Source organism: Anser cygnoides, chromosome 1 (genome assembly GCF_040182565.1).
Source record: "Anser cygnoides isolate HZ-2024a breed goose chromosome 1, Taihu_goose_T2T_genome, whole genome shotgun sequence".
Lineage (NCBI taxonomy): Eukaryota > Metazoa > Chordata > Aves > Anseriformes > Anatidae > Anser > Anser cygnoides.
In genome coordinates, this window is record NC_089873.1 from 36,900,228 (window position 1) to 36,927,149 (window position 26,922).

Here is a 26,922-nt window from a genome sequence, read left to right on the forward strand (position 1 = left end):
ACGCGTGAGGGCCGCGGCACCTCCCCTTGGGCGTCTTCCTCCCCCCCCTTCTCCTCCTCCTCCTCCTGCCGCCGCCAGCCGAGGCGGCGCGGCCCGGCCCGGCCCTGCCCGCTCCCTATGCTCGTGGCGGCCCCGGAGCTGCGGGGCGGGAGCGGCCGCGGCCATGGCGCAGTGACCGGGAAGGTAACGGCGGGGGGGGGCGGGCCGGGGCCTCGCCGCTCCCCGGGGAGGTGCCGCCGGGCTCGGGGGGGAACCGGGAGGACCCCGGGGTGGGGGGGGGGAAGCAGCGGGCACGGCGCCTGCTGTGCCCGGCGGGGCTGCGAGGGGCCCCGCGGTGCCGCCTGTGAGGCGCTGTCACCGCTAGGCCCCTGGGTAAGGCTGCCCGGGCGGGCGGCCCGCCCTGCCCTGCCCCCCCTGCTTGGTGCCGCGGCGGGGTCTGCCCCCGTCCCTGTGGGGAAGCAGCCTCTTACCGAGTGCTCTCGTAGGCACTGCGGAGGAGAGTACCTCATATCCCCATTTCCCATCCCAGTTAGCGAGACGTGCACCTGTGTGACCCTGCTGCTAACGACCTGCACCCTTCTGGCTGCACTGGGCTCTCAGCCGCCCATCACGGGGCACTGGCTAGCAGCAGCCACAAAAAAAAACTCCTCTGTGTTTTGGCGTTGCCTTCTGCACAGCTCTGTGTTAACTTTTAATGTTAGTGGCGAACACCGTTTACAAGTAAAACTGCCTTGAACGCCATACTCGGCGTTACAGCTGGGTGTATATTTCGATTGATTGGGCAAATTCTCTTAAAATTACAGTCAGGCCTTGCTTTCCAAGCGTAACTTGTTAGTAAAATTCATCTGTGCAGGAAAAGCGACTTGCTCAGCTAAACCCAGGTACCATGAGAAGCTGTTCTGTTAGGGTATTTGAACGGGTCTTTTCAGAAAGCTGTCTGATTGATTGTTCTCCAGAGCGGGCTAGTCAACCTAAAACTCTTAGGAAAGGATATTTGGTAGAGGATCAAATTTTAAATATGCTCACGTAGCATATACGAGGTTAGTAGAACCGCCTGGCCTTGCTGTTAGCTGAACACGTGAAGAGAACACATTTTGAGCCAGGTTATTTTTAATAGCAAAACCTGTCACCTGTGTGTGGAAGATTCCTATCTTTCGGGCAGAGGATCAAGTGATATCAGCGGGAAAATATGCCAGAAATATGCCTGTGTAAGTTGAAACAGTTCTCCTTGTGTAACTGTGGACCAGGCCCCATCTGAAAGATGCTGTCCAAAAAAGCATTTTTTCCTACAGCATTTTACTTTTTTTTTCCCCCCTCATCTGCCTGTTCTGGCTGTTGGTTATGGGGAAAACGAGCTGGGGACGCAGAGGGCGAAGCCTCAGCAGAGCAGCTTTAATCCCTAAAGGTTTTGACCCCGCGCGGGATTGCTCTGTGTCGTAAGGCAGTGTGCAGAGCTCGTTTTGCCACGAGTCATTGCTTTGTTCCAGACTTTCTGGTTTCTGTGCTGCCACAACCTGCATTTTTGTGTGCGCGCCTGCTTAATTTTGGGTATTAAATTGCCTTTTGTGATGCATTTAGTTATCATAGGTTCTGTAATGGCTTTTGTAGGAATGTCTGTCCGCTGTCACACCAAATGCTGGGCTTTCCCTTCCAGGCGTGCTCGCTGTCACTGGGCCACTTTTCTTCGGGGGGAGGGCTCACAGCAGAGCTTGCACCAGGCATGTCACGCTAAGAAATCGGAAATTCTACCTACAGGCATGGAGGCAGTTTCAGACCACAGTTACTTTGTGTTTCCTCTCCTCCTCTTGTCTGTCTTCCTTTCCCCTACCTCCTACGTGCTTACATAACGAGGCCTTGCTTCAGGCCTGATTAATGATGTTACCATGTGGGAATTTTTTTTGACGGCTAGGTGGATTTTTGTCCCCTCTTGCTGTCTAACAGCATCTGCGTATTTGACAGAGACTTTTTTTAATCCGCTGTGCTTTATCCAGAGCATTACAGAGCAGCTTGTAGAGACACAATCTCTAGAACATTTGTCCAGCTTGCTTGTTAGTTTTACACTGAAATTTCTAAATAAAAATCATCACTAGTAAATTAGCACCCATTAGCAGGAGAGGCAGCTTTGTTAACAGCTCAGTATGATGTATTTTGTGGTTAATGTCTATGACACTTCTCCAGCATGCCCTTGCTTTAGAAGAAAGACCTCCTAATGGGTTTTGTTCCCCAGGGGAAATACTTTACAAATGGTTTTATGAAGCATCTTAACAATATTTTAGAGATGAGTAGAGAAGCTTATTTTTGCAGTTGCTAAGCTTGTGGGATAAAAAATACTGTTGTGTATCATTTAAGCAGATGATTTATGCTTACGTCATATCTTGCTGAAACTTCACGTGCTTGAAATTTAAGTTCCAGCCTTTCAGTTAAATAGTTCACCTTACGGCACTTCTGTTATCGAAGGGTGATTAAGGGAGTTTGCATTTTGTTTTCTGTATCAGAAAAATGCATGCTCATGCTGTGGTGGAGTTCATGCTGGGTGTCTGAGATTTGTGTGCAAACGCCTGCGTTTGCTGCTGTCCTGCGTTTAATTTTTATTGCTGTGCTGGGCAAATAAAATCTCTTTCTCTATTTTCAGATGATCGTAGGCTCTCCTCTAGAAGAAGTGGGCAAACCTGTTAGTAGGAGTAGGAAACCAATCGTATAGCAGTAGAGATGGATGAACAAGCCCTTTTGGGGCTAAACCCAAATGCTGATGCAGACTTCAGACAAAGAGTATGTAATTAACTTGCGTATCTCTCTAATAATTTGGAGTGTTGCTTCACTGAAAAGTCTAACGCTTTCTTGATTGTTATCGGGTTAACCAGCACAAAGGGTTTGTGGTGGCATGTGCAAACTGTCATGTTGCAGGCATGCATGTAAGCTGCAGGAGTTGTTTCCAACTCTGTGAAGTTACAGTTAACGTGTACAGAATTTATTTCTCTGGGCTCCTCTGGCTTTTCCAGTCCTTTCAATTATCTGTACTTTTTGCTCAGTACCTTACGCAGGTTCCCACAGAATGAAAAGCAGCCACTGGAAACAATATTGCTTAAAATTGCCCTTTAATTCTTAGGTGGGGATTGTTTTTTTGTGTGGTTTTATTATTATTATTGTTATTGTTGTTTGAATGGATTGCCTACCTTCAGTGTCTTGTAATGAAACATCGGTTTTTGAACTGTGGTGAAGTTTAGAGTAACTTAAGAAAATAATCATAGTAAATGGTAACAGTTACGTGATATGAGAGGTGCTTATGTGGCAAGGCATTACTGTAACTATCAAATGAGTAAAGAGTTCTGCTTACTCATTGTTGCATACAGGATGATGTTCAGTAAAATCCTTCAGAAGTGTGGATACTTAATATCTTTTGGTGTTCACAAAACGAATCCCAGAACATGTAAGGCAGTTACAAATGTAGTTTACTGCATGCTGGTATTGCTAAGCAGCTCATTAAGTATGTTTATCGTGGGTGTTTGCCCTTCCTGAAAAGAGGGATATAGCTAAAGTTTAAAGTTTTGTTAACAGAATGTCGCTATGGAATTTGAAGCTTACAAATTCATTGACATTTTAACCATGCAATCTGCATAGTTCTGAAATATTTTATACTAAAAGGTGACATATCTTTTTGCTATTCATACGGAAAGGGACTTCACATAAAATGCATCTCAAACATCAGCTATTAAAACTGTTCAGTAGAAGGATATTGCCAGTGCTGTCTACAATGAACTCTTGTTTTAAGAACTTAATTCAACTCCCTGAATAATCACTTTGTTGAATGTAAACAGTTAAGTTAGTGGAAAAAATAAGCTTGAAAGACAAGCCTTCATAGGCTTAAAGTAATGTGTCAATCAAATCTCTGTTTCAAAAATTATTTTACTCTTTTGTATAGCAAGTCACACTAAATCTTAAAGCAATTAGATCGAGTGAACTGTTTTCAGGACGTTCTTAGAAGAACTGATCAACAACTTGGGTGTCTACAATTTGGCTGAAGTAGACAGTTCTTTCCAGTCTCCTTAATAGGTTCACACACTGATGTTTGTCAGGTGGTCAGTCAATGACTGTGTTCGAATGCTGCTTGAGATGTAGAATACAACCAAAGCTGTGCAACAAAAATTGTGAGTCGTTTTCAGTGAAAAACCTAAATTTTTTAACTTGGACTTGAACTTCCACGCTTGGAAGTTGTATTTTAAACCCTAGTGGACAAGGCCCTGAGCAACTTCTCTAGCTGACCCTGCTTTCAGCAGGCAAGTTGGACTGGACTATCACCAGAAGTCCCCTTTAACCTCACCAGTTCTGTGAATCTGACCTTTTTATATAGAAGTAATAGAAACCTTTGTCTTGAATGTACAGTGGAGGTAGGTACCTGTAGGGTTAACATTTGGAGAAACACTTGTGTTGTGGTAATGAGGAAGCCACATAAAAACCTCTTTCCAAATACTGTTTGTGTTTTTTTGAAGGAGAGGTGTTTAAATGTGTCAAGTGTGAATAAGATGTCTGGCTGTGGGTTTTTTTGTTTGTTTGTTTTTGTGTGTGTGTGTGTGTGTTTTTTTGGCTTTTTCATTCCTTCTTACTTGAATATTTGCAGGCACTAGCCTACTTTGAGCAGCTCAAGATATCTCAGGATGCTTGGCAAGTCTGCGCAGAAGCATTAGCTCAGAGTATATACAGGTAATATAGATAAGAATCGTTGCTTATTTTCATCAGTAATATGTTTGGGTCTTTGGGGTGTTGGTTTTTTTTTTTTTTTTATCTTTACAGCATAATTAGCAAACTGTAAATTGCTGAAAGTTAATATGGTCTTCATGCCATTCTTAGTATCACTGTTAATCTGTGATTTCCATATAATGTCTTTCAAGGAAGAATAATGTATAAATAAAACTCAATCTTAATTTGGTAGCTTAAAGACTGCTGCGTTATGAAATCCAGGACAAAAAAAATGCACTCAAGCCCACTGAATGCATCCCCATTCAATTCTGGGGAGGGGAGGAGTGCTGAAACTGTCGAGTTGTGAGAATGTAGGCTTTATATGCACTAAGCTTAGGAACAGTGCCTCACCCCCCTATTTTTCAAAATGCAAAGCGTCGTCACCCCTGTTTTTGCACAAAGTTGTGTACTTGGATCTCAAATAATAGGTTGCTGCTGTGTCATACAGTGATGCAAGTTGGAAGGAAACTCAGGGATGTATATCTCCCAAATAATATCAGTGATTGATAGTGAACACTTTTTTTGCAAAAGATTGTTTAAAGCTTCTCAGACTCCAGCAGAGTACGCAGTGATTAACAAAGCCATGCAACATTTGAAAAACATTTGTAGTCTCTGTTTACTAAAATACACTGATTCATACAATTTTTAGTTTTTTTAAAGGCAGGATGCAATACATATTGTAGTTTATGTTCAATACCAAACTCATAGCATGATAAACTGGTGAATATAAGAAAAAAAATATTATAAGAGGGAATATCAATATTAGTTGCACATTGTTTTTTTCAAATGCATTGCTAGAGTATTTGCTGTTTTTGCGTAGACTTTTTCTTCAGTGCACGGTAGTTCTTGAACTGCCAAAGGCACCACCTGGTTGTAATATATGAGGAATTTTGTTCTTCACAGAGAAGTGTACCATACTGCCACATCTAACAGAATTTTGTCTTCTTTTCTAGTGATGATCACATCAAGTTCTTTTGCTTTCAAGTTCTGGAACATCAAATTAAGTTCAAGTTAGTAATCTTTCTTGATAGCAACCATGCAACGTTATTTTGATTTTCTTTTTATTCTGCTTGCAAATAAACTTAAAATGGGATGTCGTTCCTGACTAAAAGCTTTTAGAACCTTTATTCTGTAAACCATTACCTCAGTGTGGTTGATGAGCTTAATTCGTCCCACAGGACTTCTTGTGTTCCTTCAGCTTTTCCTGGGAGAGAAGTAGCTGGTGTCTTAGCAGCATGCTCTCCCTAGCTAGTCTAATGCCTGCGTATGGCCCAACACAGACCCGATCACCAAGTGTGGAATGAAACTTACTTAGCATTGCCCTTTAAGCCTTACTCCACACTCTCATTAATTTTTACCAAAAAAAAAAAAAAAAAGAGTTTAAGTCCTGCAAACAGCAGCCTTACTCAGTACAGAATCCTGGACTCCAGACAAAGCCTTATTCATGCAATAAGCATGGCAGAGATGTTGTGAGAAAGTAGTGTTTTCACTGTGTAGTGTTTCTGTAGCTTCATAATTTTAGGACAAAATAATTTGAAACGGTAAAAGTTTAGGTGTGTGGAACTATATTTGTTTCATACTTTGGGCTCCTTTGGTGTCTGGCCTCCAGCATCATGGCAGAGGTGTCTGCCTCTGGGATATCAGTGTGCTGGTTGCAGTACACTGAGCATGTGGGCCAGGCTCCAGATAGAAATAAGATGTATATTGCAGCTGAGGTTCACAATTACGTATCAGAGCAAAAATTAAAGACTTATCTCTTTGAGATTTTATTAACTTGGTCTTACCTCATTGTCCGCCTTCATCTGCATGTGTCACTTCTGTCATCTGCTTCTTGCAGTGTTTTCTCCTGTTTTCCTGCGTCTCATTTTTTCACTGTTTTCAGTGGGGTTGCTTTTTTCTTCTCCTTAATGACTAGATACTTTAACAGGAACACTGAGATGGCATTCAGCAGTCATTCCTGTCAGGGGGTGTACCAGAGCTGTAGCACCCTGGAGAAGTAATGGCAGGAAGAGTCTTCTCAACTTGCCTAGTCCTCAGAAGGAATATGTGTGGGTAGTATTTGAGTTGGGCTGGTTATAACGTAGAGTTCTGCCAAGACTTGTGCATGATGCAAAGCAGAATTGAATTCCTTGTTTGCTTTGCTTTGCTTGTTCTGACATACATGTGATAATCAATGTCCTGTAGGGTCAGATCAGTGAAGGACTTCCTTGTGTTCGCTATTGTCAGCGTCTTCGAATACTGTAGTAATCAAATTTGAGCATATACAAATGTTATTTGTTCTCCCCATGGCTTACCAGTCAAAGGTGTGTAATCAGGGTCGTAAGTCCTGTCCCTTGTAGAAGGGCAGACTTCCTGCAAAATTTCAAGCTCCTACTCTGATAAAGGAGGTATTAATGCCTGGAGACATAATTCTTTAATACAGCCAAAATGTTTTTCCTTATTTTAATACATCTTTTATTCAGAATCTTAATATGTTAATAGCTGTGTAAATTCCTTTTTCTAGAAACCTTTAATTTACACTAATGTGTAGCGTAGTTATTAAACTGGTTTTTGCTTTAGTGAATGTTGCTCTTTCCATGAAGCAGACATATTTTGATCTTATTATGCTTTGTTTCAGATACTCTGAACTTACTGAAGTCCAGCAGCAGCTAATTAGGGAAACGCTTATAACATGGCTGCAAGCCCAGGTAAGTGTGTTACGTTACAGCAGTTTTGCACGGTAAGCTAACGTAGCGCATTCAGTGCAGGCTAAATGTCTAATCTGTCATTTGAGTTTAAAAATATATTCCTGAAGATATACAGTATGTGACAGTAAAAAACTTTTAAGAAGCTATTTTTTTTAGAATTTTTTAAATTATATGTTGTAAGGAAATCTGTGCTTGAACTTAATACTAAATATAAAATTCTTATGTCAGATAATGATTGCGGTTTAACTATTGTGTGTGAAGTAAGGAGCATTTAAAGTTTCCCTTTAGAGAGGTGTAATCTAGATTCCTGATGTTCTTGAGTGTCTAGAATAGGAGTGGTAATTCTGTTTTCACAACGCTCCTGGCCTGTGTCCTGTCTGCTTAGAGTGCTGGCAGATGTTCGTAAATGAAAGGATGAGACTCCTCATATCACCTGCTCTGGTAATGCTGTGGTAGTGTATCGGCTACTGTTTTTAGGGACTGAGTTACTGGAGTTAGAGTATCAGCTGAAGCTATAGTATCAGTTGGACCCAAGAGTTTGGAATCTGCACAACTGTGGAGTGAACTGATGCTGGTCTTTGCCTATACCTGCCGTTATCTGGCTCTCATTCCAATATCATTCCAATTCCAAATTATAGTTGCTGTGTTTGTGGAGATCTGAACATTAAGAAATGGAATATAATACAACTTGAACAGGTTGTTGTGAAATGGGTTGTGTTTTTTTTCTCTTTGTGGCAAGCTGTTCCAATGAGGCGGGGGGAAGGAGGGAGAGAAAAATTGGTAGTGGCAGATTCCATTTTCTCCTGAAGAATAATGGAGATCTAGAAGAACTCCTTGCTATTCTTACTAACATCTAACTTGGGCAAAGCTAGCTACCTGAGGACCGTAACATGTTTTCCAGAAGTACTTGTTTACTTCAGACAAGAAATGAAGACATTTAGTTTTTGAATAGTATGCTTAATATTTTTGTACTGAATGAAAAAATCAGGACTGCGTCACCAAGAATGTTTTCCCTGCTTCATTATAATTTAGCTAATTTTTTTTTTCAAAATCATTAGGAAGAAAGGCTTTTTATAAATCTCAGCTGATAAAAGGAGGAAAGTAGTACCTTAATCACTGTACAGAGATCAACAAGCATATCTGATTTTTCTCTAATTTAGTAAAAATTTACAAATGTTTTTTCTACCAGATGCTGAATCCCCAGCCTGAGAAGACTTTTATTCGGAACAAAGCTGCACAAGTCTTTGCGTTGCTTTTTGTTACTGAATATCTCACAAAATGGCCCAAGTTTTTTTTTGATATTTTATCAGTAGTTGACCTTAATCCACGAGGTGTGGATATGTACCTCAGAATCCTGATGGCTGTTGACGCTGAGCTGGTAGACCGTGATGTTGTTCATACATCAGAGGCAAGTTATTACTTCACATTAATATTTGTTTTGAAGTTCAAAAACATTCTCTAATTGCAGCAAAAGACAGAAGAAGTTTTCTTCGTCTTTTTTCCTATGACAGCTCTGCCTTAGAGACATGAGGTGGTTTAGATCCAAAGCCATATGTTGTTTAATGCTTTTTTTGATTTCATACTTCTCAGTTAATGCATTTTTTTGCTTGAAGAGCAAGCAAACAAAAAGTAAGGAGCTGAGTTAGCCAACATAATGTTACACTGACTCATTTTATAACGTTAATTTCTACTATTGCATTTTTGAAGGAGTCCTAATGTCAAAAGTCCATTTAATCATCTAGAAGACTTCTTTCTCCTTTGCCTTTCTTAAGTGTTTGGGCATTGTGGTAGGAAAAAAAAAAAAAGGGGAAAAAAAAGGGGAGGGGGGGAGAAAACTAGGCCATTTTTTTTTTCTTACAAGGAAAAAAAATGCTCTTTTTGGGCTTTTGATTTGAGTTGTTTATCTAGTTATGACATGGAGTTTCTGGTATTGGATGCAAAAATGGTACTAGTTTGAGAAAATGCTGCTAATCTATGACAGGATTGATTTATTCTGTTTCCTGTGTTGATAGGAGGCTCGTAGGAACACTTTATTAAAAGATACTATGAGGGAACAGTGCATTCCAAGTTTGGTGGAATCGTGGTACCAAATCTTACAAAACTATCAGTATAATAACTCGGAGTTGACATGCCAGTGCCTTGAAGTAGTTGGAGCTTATGTATCCTGGATAGATTTGAGCCTGATAGCTAATGAAAGGTAAGGATTTTTTGATGGGATATCTCTGGGGGGAGAGGAGATAGTACAAAACTTGCTAGTATGTTGTCTGTATTTCTATGGAACTACATTAAAACTTGTCTTTGAATAGAGACTTTAATTGTATGTAAATGTTTGGGTCTTTTGTTTCTGAAGAGCAATTGACTTGGCAAGCCAGACTGATATAATGGTAAAAATAAACACTGCAGATTTTGCTTGGTTGTCCTTAAAATGTATAAAATGCTGGGTTTAGTCAGTACAAAAGACTTCCTAATGGTTTCTTCTTAATAAGACGTTTTTAAATATTCACACAAATAATACAAAGCTTCTATATGATGCTACTGTGTACTTTTAAATATAAACTTCTTTTTTTTTTCCAAAGGTTTATAAATATGCTGCTAGGTCACATGTCTGTGGAAGTCCTCCGGGAAGAAGCTTGTGATTGTCTGTTTGAAATTGTAAATAAGGGAATGGACCCAATTGATAAAACAAAATTGGTTGAATCTTTATGTCAAGTATTACAGTCTGCCGGCCTCTTCAGTATTGATCAGGTTTGTAAATTGCTTTTACAATAGGAATGAGTCACAAGTTTCAGACAGTTCTTAAATAAGCAGGTTAACAGAAAACTGTCAAGGTAAGTCCACAAATATAGGGAGAATTAGCTGTGCTTCTCCAGCAATGTTAAACACTTCTTGTACTTTTCTCATACTTAAATTAACAGCTGGTTATTAATGTACCTTACTTATTTAAAGTACAGTCACTGCATTTTGTTTGTCTTCAGCATGAGGTGTTTTTTTTTTTTTTTGTTCTAGAAGGTATTGTGTAACTCCTATTCCTCTCCTGAAGTGTGGTGCGCATGCTGTTTATGCTGCTTTTATGACTTGGTGCCTTGTCTTCCATTCTGAATGACTCTGTAATGGATATTCTAGCCAAAGTGTTTTAAGAATATAGCCAAGGCAGAAGTTTTTAGTGCGAGACATTAGACTAACTTTTTTAGGTCATGTGTGCTGTTATGCATGCCTGCACTGTCAGACGTGAGGCTTGAAATTGTTATCTGGGAGCTGGAAAAATACACCTACCAACCAAATACATATTCCCCATGAGGTTATAGCACTTCAGGAATAACTGTTTGCTATGTGCTATGGAGAAAGAGGAACCACTCCTTAGTTCTTGGATTGCAAGGAAGCTTTCTCTTTATTGTGAAGTCTGCATCCAATATATGTTCCTTCCAGAAGGCAAAAAATGTACGTTCATCAATTCAGGAGTCATTTCTCTAAAAAACCTCTGAAGATCCCAGTCTTTCAGAGAGACTTGTTATTGCTCTGCACTTGTGCAGCTCTGACATGGATTAAAGCATCTGTTTGGGATGACTGATCTAGCAGTGTTTCTCAATTCTGATCAATGTACTTCTGCAAAAGCAAGCCATAAATATTAAATAATCACTTGCTTTTACAGGCAGTACTGACTGTTGCTTGTTATCAGTATTTCTGAAGTGAGGTGCAGCTGTTAATTCTTTGAAGTTTTCCCATAAAGTTTTTCCTCTTATACAGACTAAAATTTATGGTAGGTATGTGCTTCCTCTCTTATTTTGAACCTGCTAGCCAGCTTCTTGCTGTAAAGCAAAAAGTGAAACAAGCTAATTTGAAGAGATGAGCAAACTACTTTTGTATAATGGAGGGCAGCCAGCTCTCTAGCATTGCTTTTCCTTTTCTCTCTAATCTCCAGAGAAAACAAACCAGATAATTATACTTTCCATCTGGAAGTCAAATGTTGCTTTTACTTCTGCTACATACTAAATGTGGGTAGTACCATCGGTAAGCTCATGCCATTTAAACCTCAGCTCTGCTAGTATTTTTAATCAGATATCTTTTCTTACAGGAAGATGATGTGGATTTTCTGGCCAGATTTTCAAAGCTGGTCAATGGAATGGGGCAAGCGTTAATAGCTAGTTGGACTAAACTGATAAAAAATGGTGATATGAAGAGTGCTCAAGACACTCTGCAAGCTATTGAAGCAAAAGTGTCCCTAATGTTGCAGCTGCTCATTCATGAAGATGATGACATCTCATCTAATATCATCGGCTTTTGTTACGACTACCTTCACATCTTGAAACAAGTAAATATGTCTGGCTTCAATTTAACATCATTTCTGATGTATTATTTACTTTGATTTTGTGGGAATGTATGAAGCTAATATTTTTTTAAGCTGACTTATAACCTTTTGACTAACTAGTATTCAGTACATTCACTGGCTGTGAGCATACTGCTTACATAGTTTTGTTTAGAAATCCGTAGGAACTGTGTTAAATCTTGCAATAATGGACAGGAGGGTTGCAGATCATATAGCTGTTTAAAAAAAAATACAAAAAGCAAACCTGTCTTTTGCTACTGGAATGTAGCAAAGGAGTTACAATACAAAAAGTAACACTTGAAATTTCTTTTGTAGCTTTCTGCACTTTCAGACCAACAAAAAGCTAATGTAGAGGTAAGTGTTGACTTTCTTTTTACAAGGCTTCTTATTGCAAAAACACATTTTGTGTCAGAACTTTTATTTTTGTTGAAACAAATCATGTACTATTTGTATGCCTTAAAATGTCCAGGCTGACCATGAGTCAGCAATGTGCCCTTGTGGCCAAGAAGGCCAACGGTATCCTGGGCTGCATTTGGAAGAGTGTTGCCAGCAGGAAAAGAGAAGACTGAGGGGAGACCTCATCAATGTGTATAAATATCTGAGGGGAGAGTGTCAAGAGGATGGAGCCAGTCTCTTTTCAGTTGTGCCCGGCAACAGGCACAAACTGAAACCCAGAAGGTTCTGGCTGAATATGAGGGGGCACTTCTTTGCTGTGAGGGTGACAGAGCACTGAACAGGTTGCCCACGGAGGCTGTGGAATCTCCTTCTCTGGAGATATTCAAAACCCACCTGGATGCCATCCTGTGCAATGTGCTCTAGGTGACCTTGTTCGGCAGGGGTTGGACCAGATGAACTTCAGAGGTCCCTTCCAACCCCGTCCATTCTGTGATTCATATGACAATAATTAAAAGTAAGGACAATATGTTCAATCTTCCACTCAATACCTGCAGTTGTTTCTTTAATTAGTAAGCCTATGTTGAATTGTACATAAAGATGAAAGCTATTTAAGTGCTGGTCTTCCCAAGGGCCATCAGTACCTTATCTTGGTATACTCCTGGACAGGTTATTGACAGAATGGTCTTAAACCAAGATAGAAGACGTTTTCTCCTGGAGCTTTGTATTTTTTTATTAAAACCTGCCATAATCCCAAAGAAATGGAAGAAATATGGGAAGAGTTGTCATAAAATTCAACCCTTGATGATATCAGGAGTTAAACTTATGAAAGAAGCTGCTATTTGAATATAATGCTTGTTCTTAGGATGAGCAGCTACATGCATTAAGCTATGCATTAAGCTTAAGTTTATACATTAGTCATTAAAATTAATAAATAACTTTGTGTCCAGTTTTGGAAGTAGTAAACTTGCCTGTTTATTTTTTCAGCACAGTTTTTAAATTTTTTCTTCACTGTGACACTTCTGCACCAATGTGGATGTACCAATTTAAATGTTATTGGCTAGGTTGGTACAGATCCTCTGTAAGCTCATATAGCTGACTGCTGTGATTCCTTTTCCTTTACAAAGAAAACTGAGCTGTTCTAACATTAACATTTGAGTTTGGATAGTGTCCAGACTATCTGGATCTGGTTTTGTTTAATGTTTGTTTAAAGTGGATGAGGTAACCTAAGTTTGATAGTATTACTGAATCTTTTATTTTTGATACTTTCTCTCTTCTGTTCAAACCAAATTACTACTGCAGCACACATTAAGGCACTTAAAATTTGAAGGTGTTGCTGTCCAGAACTGTGATTATGTTGAAGTTGCTTTTGTACTGAAGAACTTCCAGTTATAATTATTTCGTAAGTTTATTGAGGATTTGTGTTTAATTGAGAAGCAATCGTACCAATCTCTCTTCTTTCATCCAATTCATAATAAGAAAATTTTGAAACAGTCTGTCTTTTGGCTGACTTTCTTACCAAGCTTTAAATCATATGCTTAGCAGCATTCCTTTAAAATTTTGCACCTAAGAAGTTACCACTTTCAACTTGTGCATTACTTGAATGGGAGGAAAGGGAATCATGTTTATTGTGCCTTTGAAGTTGCAAAGTTTTTTCTCATCTGCAGGATTATATCTTTAATTCTTAAAATGACAGCTGTTTCTAGGCATTTCTGTCTACAAGCATATCACACTGAGATTTTATAATTCTTTTAATTCTTTAATTTTACTTCCTGCAGAGAATGCTTGCATACGATGCAGACACTTGGTGTCAATAGAAAGCCTGACCACATTCTTGCCATATGACCACGTTCTTCCTCAAACTATTGCAAATGCCTGTTTATGCAAGATCACCAAGAATTTCATTTCACTAACCTAAGTTTAATTTACCAGCCTGTTTTGGTGTTAAAGAACTTAAGTTTTTTTGCACTTAAAAAGAAAAACATCATGATTAATTCATCAAAAGTTTATTATTATTATTACTTTATTTACCTTTTTCTTCTTTATTGCTTACCTGACTTGAATGGGTACCTACATTTAGAACCTCCAGTAGTGGAAGAGAATAGCAAAATACTAATTAAGTTGTTGCAGATATGATCACAATTTTCATTTGCTATAGTTGAAATAAAAAAAAAAAAATACAAAAACTGTCAACTACGGAACTTAACAAATGGTGGAACAAGTTCTTTTAACCTGGTATTAGGAATAGGGATCAGGTGCTCTGTAACACTGACCAAATACCTGTTATAATTCTACCAAGTCTTCTCTAACATTTAGTGAGTCCGCTCCATGTGTAAGGAGCGTGGAAATGCCCTGCCCAATTACCTGTTGCTACTGAATATTCTCTCAGATTTCTTACACTTTGTTGTTGTAATAAACATAAGGAAAAGGCTGCCTTTGACTCTAGTTTTTGCTATCTGGGATAGCTTTCTGTTCATTTGGAATGTTTAGATCTAGTACATATTTTTGTAGGCTCCCCAGAACAAACTCTTAAACTAAAGTGAAAATTAAAGTATAACAGATTTCTAAACATCTGTTTTAGCTAGCTGTGTCAGTCTGTCGTCCAGTTTTTTCCATCCTGGAAAATGTGAATGGAGTTGAGTACTCTATATATTTTAAACATTATATCAAAGTTCTAACACATGAAATAATAAGTGCTTTGTAACATCAAAGTGATACATTTAGCATTTGAGACTTCAGTAGAGACAAGATTAAGTCTTTATTCCTGTTTTAGGACTTACGGACAGTCCCTGCTAAAGTGAAATTACACGTTAGCACTTGGACTGATCTAACAACTTGCTGCTGTGGAAAAGGGAAGGTTTTGCTTTTCTTATTCTTGTTTGCTGGTCCTGGCTGTTGTTCTTGAATCGTTTGCTGAACCAATTCAGATTGTTAACCTGGCAAAAATAAATAAATAAATGCCTCACCATCTCCGAAAGGTGGTTATTAGGGAATGCGATGTGATGGCTGAGCTGACCTACCTCTTTAAAATACGAACTCGGACATCCTGTTTAGCTTCCTCTGTCTAGTTCAGTCACCTCTAATTGTTGTTTTCAGTGTGAACTGAACAGCACGGATTACAAGCAGGAAATACAGCCAGATAATACTGTTAAACAGAGCTCAAAGTCATGCATACCGGTCATCTGGAATGACATCTGTGTATTCTCTGGATAGAATCTGTTCTAATATGGATCGTTAATACTGTTAAACCTCAGAAAATAATAATTCAAATGGGATTTAAATGCTTACAAATATTTTAACGTTTGCCTTAATGTTATTCTTTGCTGTAGGATTTTAACTGTTGCTTCTTACCGCTTTTCTGCTTCTCCCCTTAGTTCTCTTTTCTTCTTTATCTTAGGCAATCATGTTGGCTGTTATGAAGAAGTTGACATATGATGAAGAATATAACTTTGAAAATGAGGTATTGTGTGGCAGGCAAATGCAACTTAAATTACATGTAGTAAAACTTTCTCATGTTTTAAAAAACATATTTTTCATTTGGTAAGGATGTGAAAGTAGAAAGCTAAGGTCTGTAGACTGATTTTTTTCTGTGTGGAAAGCTTATTTTTTAACCTGAGATCTGCATAAGACAAAACAACATAGTAAAAGGATATCCAAGCCAGTTTAGTTAACAGAGTAATTCTGGCTGCATTTGTACAGAACTATTCCTAAGTAAATATGACTGCGCTGTTAACTAAACATAGCTGTTGAGCTGGCTTGTTCAGTGCTTGCGTGTTTTTCAGTTTGCACGTTTCTACTGTCACGCAAAAAGATTTAAGAAACGTTGTGTAATGAAACACTTCAGAGATACTACTTGACCTACTTTGAGTGGAGGAGGCCAAACCCCTGCAAAAATAGCCTAAAAGAGGAGGAATTTCTTTGATTTCACTTTCTGCCCATGCCAGCCAGCAGTAATGATTGAATGTGTTAGGCATTTTGCTCTGGGCTGTTGAGAGCAATGGTTTTAGAGATTAACATGGACTACGTGTAGTCCAAGTTCACTGTTTCTGTCAGATTAATTTTAAAACTAAGATGCTGAGGAAGAACATCTTTATGAGGAATGAGTCAATTTTCAAGAAACAGGTCAATAATGCTTTGCCAGGAGCATTTTCTTTCTTATACTTTTTGGCTAGTTTTCAGTTTGGAAAGCCTTTTTAGTGTGTTTCTGGACTGAATGCAATGGATCTCAACATATTGCAACCAGACAATAAAGGAGCCAGCAGTTATGTTGCAAGAGCATTACTGAATTTTCAGAGCGTGATGTGCTGTTCATGTATGTACACATTTTTGTTTTAGGTGCAATTGTCTAAAACAGTTCTGGATGTATTTAAACGTGCAAATATGTACTTAACTGACGTGAATGTTTTGTAGGGTGAAGATGAAGCAATGTTTGTGGAGTACAGAAAGCAGTTGAAACTGTTGCTGGACAGACTTGCTCAGGTCTCACCAGAGTTATTGTTGGCATCTGTCCGCAGAGTCTTTAACACTACACTTCAGTAAGATTTTTGGTTTTTAACTTCTTTACGTGAATACAATTCTGTTAGCTTTCTTGCCTTTCTTACTCTCAGGGTTTGCACTAAACGTAAGCATGATGTAGCAAGGCAAAGCCTATTGATAGAATAAGCTAGTTGCAATTCTCTAAGTGTGACTTTGTGTAACTTCATGATAAAAATAATTTTACTCCGCTTCTTAGAAAGAAGAAGCTTTCTTTTGAAACCTTAAATGGTAGCTATGTTTTGTTCTCCTCGGGGTGTCTCTTCATCTTTGTCATTTAGACCTACATGACATCCGTTTGGACAAGTGTTCACTTTACACTGCCAGGAAATGCTTATGAGATATGGAAAATTATTTTAAATACTGTTGCTAGCAGAAAAACAAAGTTGGATGCAGAAGAGAAACAATGGTGAAGTTTTTTTTAATTCTTACAAAAAGAACAGAACCAATCCTGAGAACTATGCACGTAAATAAGCTAGATGCCTGGCTAGGTGGATGGCTGTGCGCAAATCAAAATCTAGCGTCGTCAGTGCCTTCCTTGTGCCTTGCTTTTTAGTGAGCCCTCTCTTTAAGTGAAGGTGAATGCCTTGTTGGTACATCAAAGTAGATCTTTGTGCCTAAAGAAACACTTGGAAAAATCTGTAGCTTTTAAGTTGAAACTGGTCAAAGAAAATTATTAGCACCCTGATGGAGAGGTGTTACATCTGTGGATGAGGTCTTCAGAAGCATCCTGAAATACTGCCTAGGTCCTAGAGTATTTATTTTCTTATCTGAAATCTTTTTTATGCTATGTTTCTGAATATTCAAAAGAATATTTTAATGTGGTAGAACTGTGATTATTTCATAATCTCTGTTGACTGCTGTGATTTTCTTAATGTTTCTCTAGAAATTGGCAGACTACACGATTTATGGAAGTAGAGGTAGCGATAAGGCTGTTGTATATGTTGGCTGAGGCTCTTCCTGTATCTCATGGTGCTCACTTCTCTGGTGATGTTACAAAAGCTACGGCTTTGCAAGATATGATGAGAACGGTAAGCATGTGTGATGTGGGAGCTATTTAAAAACGCTAATAAAGACAAACACTTCAGTTCATATGATTTATGTTAATTACCAGCATTTCAACTACATTGTACTATTTTGGTGTTATAAATGGGTAAAGTACTAACTTGCTAATGCTTTTGTTTGTAGCTAGTGACTTCTGGCGTTAGTGCCTATCAGCATACATCAGTGACTCTGGAATTCTTTGAAACAGTGGTTAGATATGAAAAATTCTTTGCTGTTGAACCTCAGCACATTCCAACTGTTCTAGTAAGTTTCTCCTAATTTACATATTCAACTAGTAAGTGTAGATAAGTTTTCTTATATTTAAGAACTTTTTTCTTTTCTGAACATCACTAAAGATGCTGGCTTTCTTAAATTTTTGTATGACTAGTTTTCCCCACCTTGTTCAGGGATTGTAAGCTGAAATACTTTTTCTTGATTGCAGATGGCATTTTTAGATCACCGTGGTCTTCGCCATACAAGTCCAAAAGTACGAAGTCGAACAGCTTACCTTTTTTCCAGATTTGTCAAGTCTCTTAAGTGAGTAGAGCTGCTACAAATGTATTCAAATTGTGCAGAAAGCTTATGTATGGTAAAATAGGAGCATCACAGCTGTCACTGAAACAGGCAGGGCTTTAAATGGACTGCTGTGAAGTAATATGACAAAACAGTTCTCTAACAGAGTAGTCCTACTATGTAATACCAAGCTAGTAGTGGACAAATTTGTCATAGAACGAAGAACTTGAATACATATACTTAATCGATTTTGATTAGATGTTGAAACTGATCAATGATACAGATGTCTGCCTTTTTTTTCCCCTCTGTAAGCACAGATGAGAGTGATTTCAATATTTACAAAATTTATACTTGGAGTTTACTCAGGCTATTAGAGCCCTTCAGATATCCCTGACCTATTGGTCTTACTTCACAAACATGTTTGAATGTAGAGGCAGGAGAAGCTCCAAGATGGAACACATTTCAGAAGGATTCTATTATTTTTTTTTTCACTGTTAATGAAAATACTTCACTCTGAGTGATGCTGTTTATGCATATTTTTAAAAAATGAGGGAGAGAAAAAAATGCTTATTTTTCAGCTGTACCACGTATTTATTTGGCCTACCACAAGCACCATATCTGTAACCCAGGTTTTTCTAAAACTGTGCTCTAATGCTCAAAAGGGATGTTCTATATTAGGAAGGTAGTTTAATGTCAAGCTTTACACCTTAAGGAAAATGGCAATTTTGTAAAAATGCACACACTTCTAAATAGTGTCATATATTTTTGTTTTACTTCAGTAAACAAATGAATCCCTTTATTGAAGATGTTCTGAATAGAATACAAGACCTTCTGGAACTTTCTCCTCCTGTGAGTATTTACAGCATTTTTTGTAATAAATAGGGCTTGTGGTTATTCATCAGTGTGCCCAAATACATACTGAATTGTGAGCTTAGTACACAAACATTTAAGCACAAATAATTGTCTTGGATTTGAGGGGGGGGGCAGGGAGATGATTGCATAATTGCATGTTTACATTTGAACCTAACTTTAAGAATCTTCCTTTTTTTGGATTTCTGGGTGTATAGGCAAAAGAAAAGTGTATAGAAGGCTGTTTGAATTGTATAGAAATTTTTGTTCCTTCAGCTAAGTTTTGCCTGTGCTTTACACTTCTGCCTAGGTAGTAAAAGAAATACCTAAAGTATTGTAACTGTACTGTAGAAATTAAAGAAAAGTGTGATTAAAGAAAGAGTGACTTTGATAGAGGACACAGTGAATTATGCCTGTTATCTTCCATTTTAGGAAAATGGTTACCAAGCTCTGTTAAGCAGTGATGATCAACTTTTCATTTATGAAACAGCTGGAGTATTGATAGTTAACAGTGAATACTCTGCAGAAAGAAAACAGGCTCTAATGAGGAATTTGTTGACTCCACTGATGGAGAAGTTCAAAGTATTGTTAGAAAAGCTGATGATGGCACAAGATGAGGACAGACAGATGGCACTGGCTGACTGCCTCAATCATGCTGTTGGGTTTGCTAGGTAGGTACTGCACAATGTCTGCATGTGTGTTTCTCATTTGAGTAAAAGTGAATTTATTTTAAAGAATTTAAATGAAAGAAATTATTAGCAGGAGGGTCTGAGTCTCTATTTGTGTTGTATTGACCTAGAATATCCCTAGTGGCTGTAGAATTTCTTATAGTAGCCCAGAAAATGAGTTAAATCCCCTTAAAGAAGGCTGTTAAAGATGTAGATAAAGAATATTTAGCACCTTTATAATGAACCAGCAGCATCTATTCCCTTCCTTATGAAATAGCTTCCTCAAATAATTGTCTGGAGCTGTTCTAATCATATATTGTTTGTGATTTGTTAGAATTCAATTCTCCAAAAACTGCCAAAGCATAGTTACTTCATATCAAGTAATTGTTTCTTCTGGTGTTTGGCTCCCATTTCACAAAATGTAGTATTTTAGTTTAGTATATGGGTTTTAAAGCATACGTTGTTCTCAGTGTTATTGCTTCTCTGTCATATAGAACGTGAGCTTATATGAAACTTGGTGTATTGCTTTTACAGCCGAACCAGCAAGGCTTTCAGCAATAAGCAAACTGTAAAACAATGTGGCTGCTCTGAGGTATATCTGGACTGCTTACAAACGTTTTTGCCGGCTCTCAGTTGTCCATTACAAAAGGAAGTTCTGAGAAGCGGTGTCCGCACTTTCCTCCACCGCATGATTATTTGCCTAGAGGAAGAAGTTCTTCCCTTCATTCCTTCTGCCTCTGAACACATGCTTAAGGATTGCGAAGCAAAAGATCTTCAGGAATTCATTCCTCTTATAAACCAAATAACAGCAAAATTTAAGGTATGATATTGCATAAGTTTTCTGGAGTCCAACTATTGATGAATAGATAGCTTTCTGGAACCAGCAAAGAGGTGATGTGTGTCAAAACCTTGCCTGACGTTTAATAAAAATGCATATTTCTATGACTCTTGGAAGCAGACAGTCTTCAACCACTGGCATGTATTGCTAGACTCACAGTAATAAGTTTTTCTTTGATTAGTCTCAAAGTTTTATGTTGTTTCTGAATTTTTGTGTTTAATATTTAAAAATAAAGTATTACTTGCAGCACAGTTTTTTTTACAGACACAATGAACTTTTTATGATTTACAAGATCTCAGTGCACTGTTGTTGCCCAAAATGTACACTGAGGTGAACTTTAAGTACTGAAAAAGGTGGTCTGCTTTTGGTTTTAACATCTTAGAGGTACACTTTTATGTAACAACAGTGACTTTAGAATAGCCCACCTTTATATTTTGGGGACTTAGAAATAGTCTGCCTGAAAAAAAGGATGAGAAATGTGGCTAAAGCTTCTGTTCCTACTCAGAATGAGATTAGCTGAGACTAGATATTTTTGTACAAAAGACATGAAGTAGGTGGCACGTAAGTCAAGATGCAATAATGTTCATGGTGGCCCTGATGTGACTTTCTTTGCTGTATGTACTTGGTACACGAAAATATTAACTTTGAAAGTGAATCAAAGCTGAGAATTGTAACAAGCCCTGAGCTTTTAATTTCCAAGTGTCAGTTTCTGTAACTGCTTGTGCTCATACTTTTTTCTTCCAATCTCCACAGACACAGGTTTCACCTTTTCTGCAACAGATGTTTATGCCACTACTTCATGCTATTTTTGAAGTGTTGCTCCTTCCAGCAGAAGAAAATGACCAGTCTGCTGCTTTAGAAAAACAAATGTTACGGAGGAGTTACTTTGCTTTTCTGCAGACAGTAACTGGCAGTGGAATGAGTGAAGTCATAGCTAATCAAGGTAAGTAGTTCAGTTTCTTGAGGATGGCACTATGGTGGTTGGACTGCTAAAATCACAAGCCTAGTTTCTGCCAAGTGCTGTTAACTATGCTAAAATAGAATGGACTGATGCAAATACAGTATTACACTTACCTGTTTAAGCAAGAATTTGGGTTTGTAAAATCCAGCTGTAGTAGGCATATTCTTCCTATTGATTTTTTTTTCAGCTTGAGTATGATGACTCTGTTTATAAGAAGAATGCTTTGTGCGTCATCATGCATTATTGTATTTGATTACTGAATCAGAGATCAAACAATATTTTCCCCTAGAAAATAATTTTAAAACAGATGGCAGTGTTCAAGCTGCTTGGCAAGGACATTCACAACTCCCAGTTTTCATTCTGTGTTGCTCATTTTCAGAAATGCACATCCGTGACTTCTGCAATTTTTATTACTATCACCTGATGTTAACAACTATGCTAAAATGTATCATGACTTATTAAATATGTACTTAACAGGCTTTCTGAAATGCAAATTAATTCTATTTTTCATAACAGGAATTCAAAGCCAGATGTCCAGTGTCTCGATTCTTTACTAAGTAATTCTCTTGGTCTGCATTCCATCAAAAAAGGAAGGGATTTGAAAAACTTTAAAGAAACTCATCTGGTAGTTAGAGCTCAGACTTCCTCCCCCCATCCTAAAATGCTTGTAATACCTATGGAAAAGGAAAGGATGGTGTTAAGTAGTAGTAAGAGCTTTCTTGAAAGAGGCATTTTGGTAGTTGTAATAGGCCAATAAATTTTACAGGAATCAAATAGAAATAAGCATAAAAGCATCGCAGAAGTTTGAAGTATGATTTAAAAAAAAAAAAATCACCTTTCCCTGTATTGGAAGATAAGTGAATTACTTGGGTGCTGCTGAGTTTTAATTAGCTGTCGTGTTTGGGTCAAGAGGAGAAAACACTTCTAAGCAGATCAAGGTCCCCCCTCACCTTTAATTGTGTTAAAGGCCAGAATAGGGGGGGAAAAAACATCTCCAAACTTTGAAAATAAATAAGTAAATAACCTAAATAAGAGTTGTCTTGCATCGTAGGGGAAACTTTCCAAAAATATTTGAAATTTGTGCAAAAAAGGCTATTTTGAAGTTGAAACATGTCTTCCAGGTCAGTATTCTTTAAAAAAATAAAACTAAAAAATTGTGCAATAGTACAGAAACTCCTAGGTTGCAGGTTTAAATGACAAGCTCCCTTTAATTTGTTTAAGGTGCAGAGAATGTGGAACGTGTGTTGTTCACTGTCATTCAAGGAGCAGTGGATTACCCAGATCCTATTGCACAGAAGACTTGTTTTATTATTCTTTCGAAGTTGGTGGAGCTTTGGGGTAAGATTCTTTCCATAATTCCTTTGCAGCTGCTTCTGTCTGGGAAGCAACAGTAGAACATGAAATGTTATTTCTCTTTTCAGGAGGTAAAGATGGACCAGTAGGTTTTGCAGACTTTGTCTACAAGCACATTGTACCTGCATGTTTCTTAGCACCTTTGAAGCAAACGTTTGACTTAGCAGATGCCCAGACAGTATTGGTATGTATCACAGTTTGTTTTTTTCTTTTATTCTCATTGCTATGTGGCAGACTGAAGGGAAAAAAAAATAATGGCCACGTGGTATTAAGGGTTGTCTTGTCTTACAAAGAAAATACCTTATTTTTTCTTAATGGGGTATTTGTATGGTTAGTTTTTACATGTTATGGCACTGTATTCTGTAGTTCACCTATGCTCAAAATCAAGCTAGAGAATTGCAGGTTTGAGTATTTGACATTGACCTGTATTACTTGCAAACTACCACTCAGTGAAAGTGAACAAACAGGTAGCTCTTCCTTAGGTTGTTTAGGGTTCAGCTGTGACAGATAATTTTCTGGTTAGAGAGGAACAAAAATTGGAAGTAAAGTTTGATTGAGGTTCAGTTAGTCTTGGGTGAGGGAAAAGAAGGGAACAGTGGCATACACTAGCCCTTGTTTTGGGACTGACTTTAGGATCTTTGGATGTAAATACTTAACTAGTAGACTAATTGAAGAGTCTAACGTTATGCATTATATTACAGGCTTTATCAGAATGTGCAGTGACATTAAAGACGATTCATCTCAAAAGGGTAAGATTCAGAGTACTTTACAAGGAGTAACTCTTGCAGGTTTCTTTCTAATGTTTTCATTAATTTCTAGAAATAAGATACTTATTTAGATTAATTTCTATTCTACTTTTATGTGAATGAATAGGGTGAATATAGTGTTGTGTAGGAATAGAGAATCCAGTACTTCTCCGTCTTGATAATATACTGCAAAATACTGACTCCTTAATTAAGGGAGAAAAATCCTATCACTCAACTGTTGCTGTGTTTAAGTGATCTATAGGCTTTATACTTTTCAATGTAGTACTTCAGCTACCACGAAAGAGTGATTAGAGTTGTACTATAGAGTACTTCTGCAACAATGAAGGGCGGTTTTCAGTATCTTAATAGATTATATTGAGAAACGTGTGGAAGAAATGGTTTGCATTGGCTAATGACTAAGGCACTACAGCATATTTCTGTTTTAATGGGAAACCAAGCAGTTTCTATGTTCATGTTACTGCTAAGCCCTTTAACTTGCTGACTAACTTCTCTCTATCTAATATAAGTTAAAATCACAACTAAACTAAAATTATGAGAAGTTATTTACAAACTTGCAGAGAGGAGATTGCGTTGAGGAGAACTTACCATTTCCTTTTTCTTTTCATTACCTTTCCTTTTTCTCCAGCTGGGACCTTCTTTTTTAACTGACTTTTACAGTTGACATGTCGCAAATTGACTCTATTGTAAACTTATTTCAGTACAATTTTCAGTGCATTCTTCTGTGTAATGAAAGATACCAAAATGCAGTTGAATCCTTAATGCCAACATTAAGATAATTCTTTTTATTTGCTAACATCTGAGACATCTGTGAACGCTTGGTGTTTGACACGCATAGCTTCTCTGTAAAATAGCCATATAGACCATCTGTTCTAAAACTCTTCCGTACCATGCAGTATAGGGTTGTGACTTTCCATAAGTATATAGAAAAATATACTTAAATTATGTGCTGCTTTTCTTTAGGGTCCTGAATGCATTCAATATCTTCAGCAAGAGTATTTGCCTTCTTTGCAAGTAGCTCCTGAGATAATTCAGGTAGGAATTCCCAAAAGAACATTTGGAAAACTGTTAATATGCAGAAATTTTATACGGGAATAAAATCTATACTGACAAAGCTAACCTCCTACTATCCCTCAGTAAAAATTATTCTGTTACTGCATATTGGAATAAGATTAATTTAGTGTAAGGAGTGAAATTAGTGCAAGGGTACCTTGCAAAAAAGTCATCCTCCTACTTCAACACAAATAAATTTGTACTTGAGTATCCAGGTAACTTATAATAGCAACTCAAAAGTAAAACAATGAACAATGTTAAATGTACACTAAGTGCGGTAATAAAGGCTGTATTCAATGCTAAGCCACAGCACTGGCTCTACTGTCAAAATAACGTACTACACCAAAACAGGTGTGGGTTTTGTGTGTTTATTTTGAAGTAGTAAGCAGTATAAGAGGATTCTCAAAAGTGACACTTTACGCTTGTCTACTGTCTCAAGATTAAGCATTGTTAGCCATATGGTAAGCATTGCAGTAAAGAAAATGTTAGCTGTAGGCTAAGAATTTGAAATTGCAATTAATTCGGATGCTGTAGGAATCAGGCTTGCTTTAAGTTTTGTAATGAGTACAAATGTCTCCTAAACTGTAGAACTTTGAAGTGGTATTACATATACGTAAGGATCAAGTATTATCTGTTGCTTGCCCCAGTGTTGTTTTCTGGTCTAAGACTGTAACTTTCAGAAGGGGCAGACGTTCTGCTGTAATCTAGAGTCACTTCATGTGTATGTGAGAAATATCACCTTGACTGCAGTTCTTGCTTCTGTCTATTCCTCTGGAAGTGAACTTCATATTCTATATTTGACCATACAGCTTTTCTCATCCCAGAATGCAGTTCTTTCTTTTAATCCATAACATGCTTTTCTTTGGTTACGCTAAGATCAATGGCTATACATACAAGATATTTTATATGCTCCTAATATATGTCAGGTTGTCTTGTGCTTCATTTACTTCTTTAGAATTCCATTCTTCTCTCTTACAGGAATTCTGTCAAGCACTTCAGCAGCCTGATGCTAAAGTTTTTAAAAACTACTTAAAGGTAAAAGTTTGTTTGTTTGTTTTTTTTTATTAGATCATTTTTAATTCCATTTGAACATTGACACATAATTCACTCATGGCACATACCTGAACTAAAACTGAAATATAGAATGTCCTAACATGAGACTAAAATTATTTATAAGCTTTTAGTTATAGTGAACCTCTAAGCAGCAGAAGCAGTTATATAATCTCTAAGCTGTTACATGAAAGAAAGAGCAGTAACAACAAACTACATCTGTAAAATTGCACTTATGCTTTGCACCTTGCCATTTCCTCAGTAGCCTGGTATTCTTGTGGCTTGTGTTACTTAATAGTTGAAATAACAAAAAAAAACTTATGCTGTAATTATAGAGAATGTGTTATTTCTGAGGGTGTAAATGTAATCAAATAGCACAAGTCACATCCTTGTAACTCATGGTTCGTTATGTTAAAGTAGAAAATGAGCTCTGTCTATTTATCTTACATCTCAAACATACCATGTCTTAAATTTGTATTCCTTTTCCTTTTTTTTTTTTTTTAATAAATTTTGACAGGTATTCTTCCAGAGAGCAAAGCCCTGAGGGAAGGACTGGAATCTCATGTATCTGTTTCCATAATCAAGAACTCTGGCTGTTAATTTATAAAAATGCTAACTCTTGTGCCATTAAAACTGGTTTTGTTCTTAAAAACTGTTGCTTTGTGCTCACATCAGTACATATTTTAGCCTTTGCTTAAAAAAGAAAAGAAAAATGCAAATGCTCCACCTCTGTGTCTTGAAAATGAAGGTATGTGACAACATGAAAAATTGCCCGTATATCTACACAACACTTTTATTATGTATAGAATGATTTAAGCTTAAGCTGTAACATGTACGGCAATAAAATGACACTTATTTTTGAAATTAAATGTAAAAATCCCTTCAGACCATAGAAATGGTTATTAAAATGTGTACATTTTTGATACTGAGTAAAATGTTTTCATAAGACATAAAATCCATCTGTTCATGTATGGTGACATGAAAATAAAACAATCAAAGTCATTTTTGTAGATAGTCATTTCATTGAAGTTGTCTTAATGATAAAATATATATATATATACCTCCTATAAAACAGATTGGTTTAATAAATGATTTCATTTAAAAGTAGCCTCTGGTTCTATCTTTTTTTATAAAAAATAAAATTTTATCCGATGAAAC

General features: G+C 37.5%; 1 protein-coding gene across 2 annotated transcripts; it reads left to right on the forward strand.

The window, feature by feature from the left end:
• Nucleotides 1–26,766, forward strand: XPOT (exportin for tRNA). 2 transcript variants are annotated; one of them, XM_066992504.1, is made up of 25 exons: nucleotides 1–183; nucleotides 2,633–2,769; nucleotides 4,616–4,698; nucleotides 5,688–5,744; nucleotides 7,352–7,421; nucleotides 8,611–8,829; nucleotides 9,434–9,618; nucleotides 9,998–10,166; nucleotides 11,494–11,730; nucleotides 12,061–12,099; nucleotides 15,536–15,598; nucleotides 16,549–16,673; nucleotides 17,558–17,702; nucleotides 17,860–17,979; nucleotides 18,158–18,252; nucleotides 19,008–19,077; nucleotides 19,510–19,748; nucleotides 20,280–20,565; nucleotides 21,337–21,526; nucleotides 22,766–22,882; nucleotides 22,966–23,081; nucleotides 23,599–23,646; nucleotides 24,625–24,696; nucleotides 25,693–25,749; nucleotides 26,282–26,766. In XM_066992504.1, the coding sequence occupies exons 2-25, from the start codon at nucleotides 2,710–2,712 to the stop codon at nucleotides 26,306–26,308; spliced, it is 2,889 nt and encodes a 962-aa protein (XP_066848605.1). In that variant the 5' UTR covers nucleotides 1–183; nucleotides 2,633–2,709; the 3' UTR covers nucleotides 26,309–26,766. The 2 variants fall into 2 exon arrangements, with proteins under 2 accessions (XP_066848605.1, XP_066848609.1); XM_066992508.1 differs by lacking the exon at nucleotides 1–183 and adding an exon at nucleotides 1,140–1,208.
• Nucleotides 26,767–26,922: the final 156 nt, after the last annotated feature.

Excerpts from the sequence above, each read along its gene's own strand:
- XPOT (XM_066992504.1), top strand. The coding sequence starts at position 2,710 with ATGGATGAACAAGCCCTTTTGGGGCTAAACCCAAATGCTGATGCAGAC. Across the intron at positions 9,619-9,997 it reads AGCCTGATAGCTAATGAAAG|GTTTATAAATATGCTGCTAG; the intron begins GTAAGGATTTTT and ends TTTTTTCCAAAG. Across the intron at positions 17,703-17,859 it reads TGCAAGATATGATGAGAACG|CTAGTGACTTCTGGCGTTAG; the intron begins GTAAGCATGTGT and ends TTTTGTTTGTAG.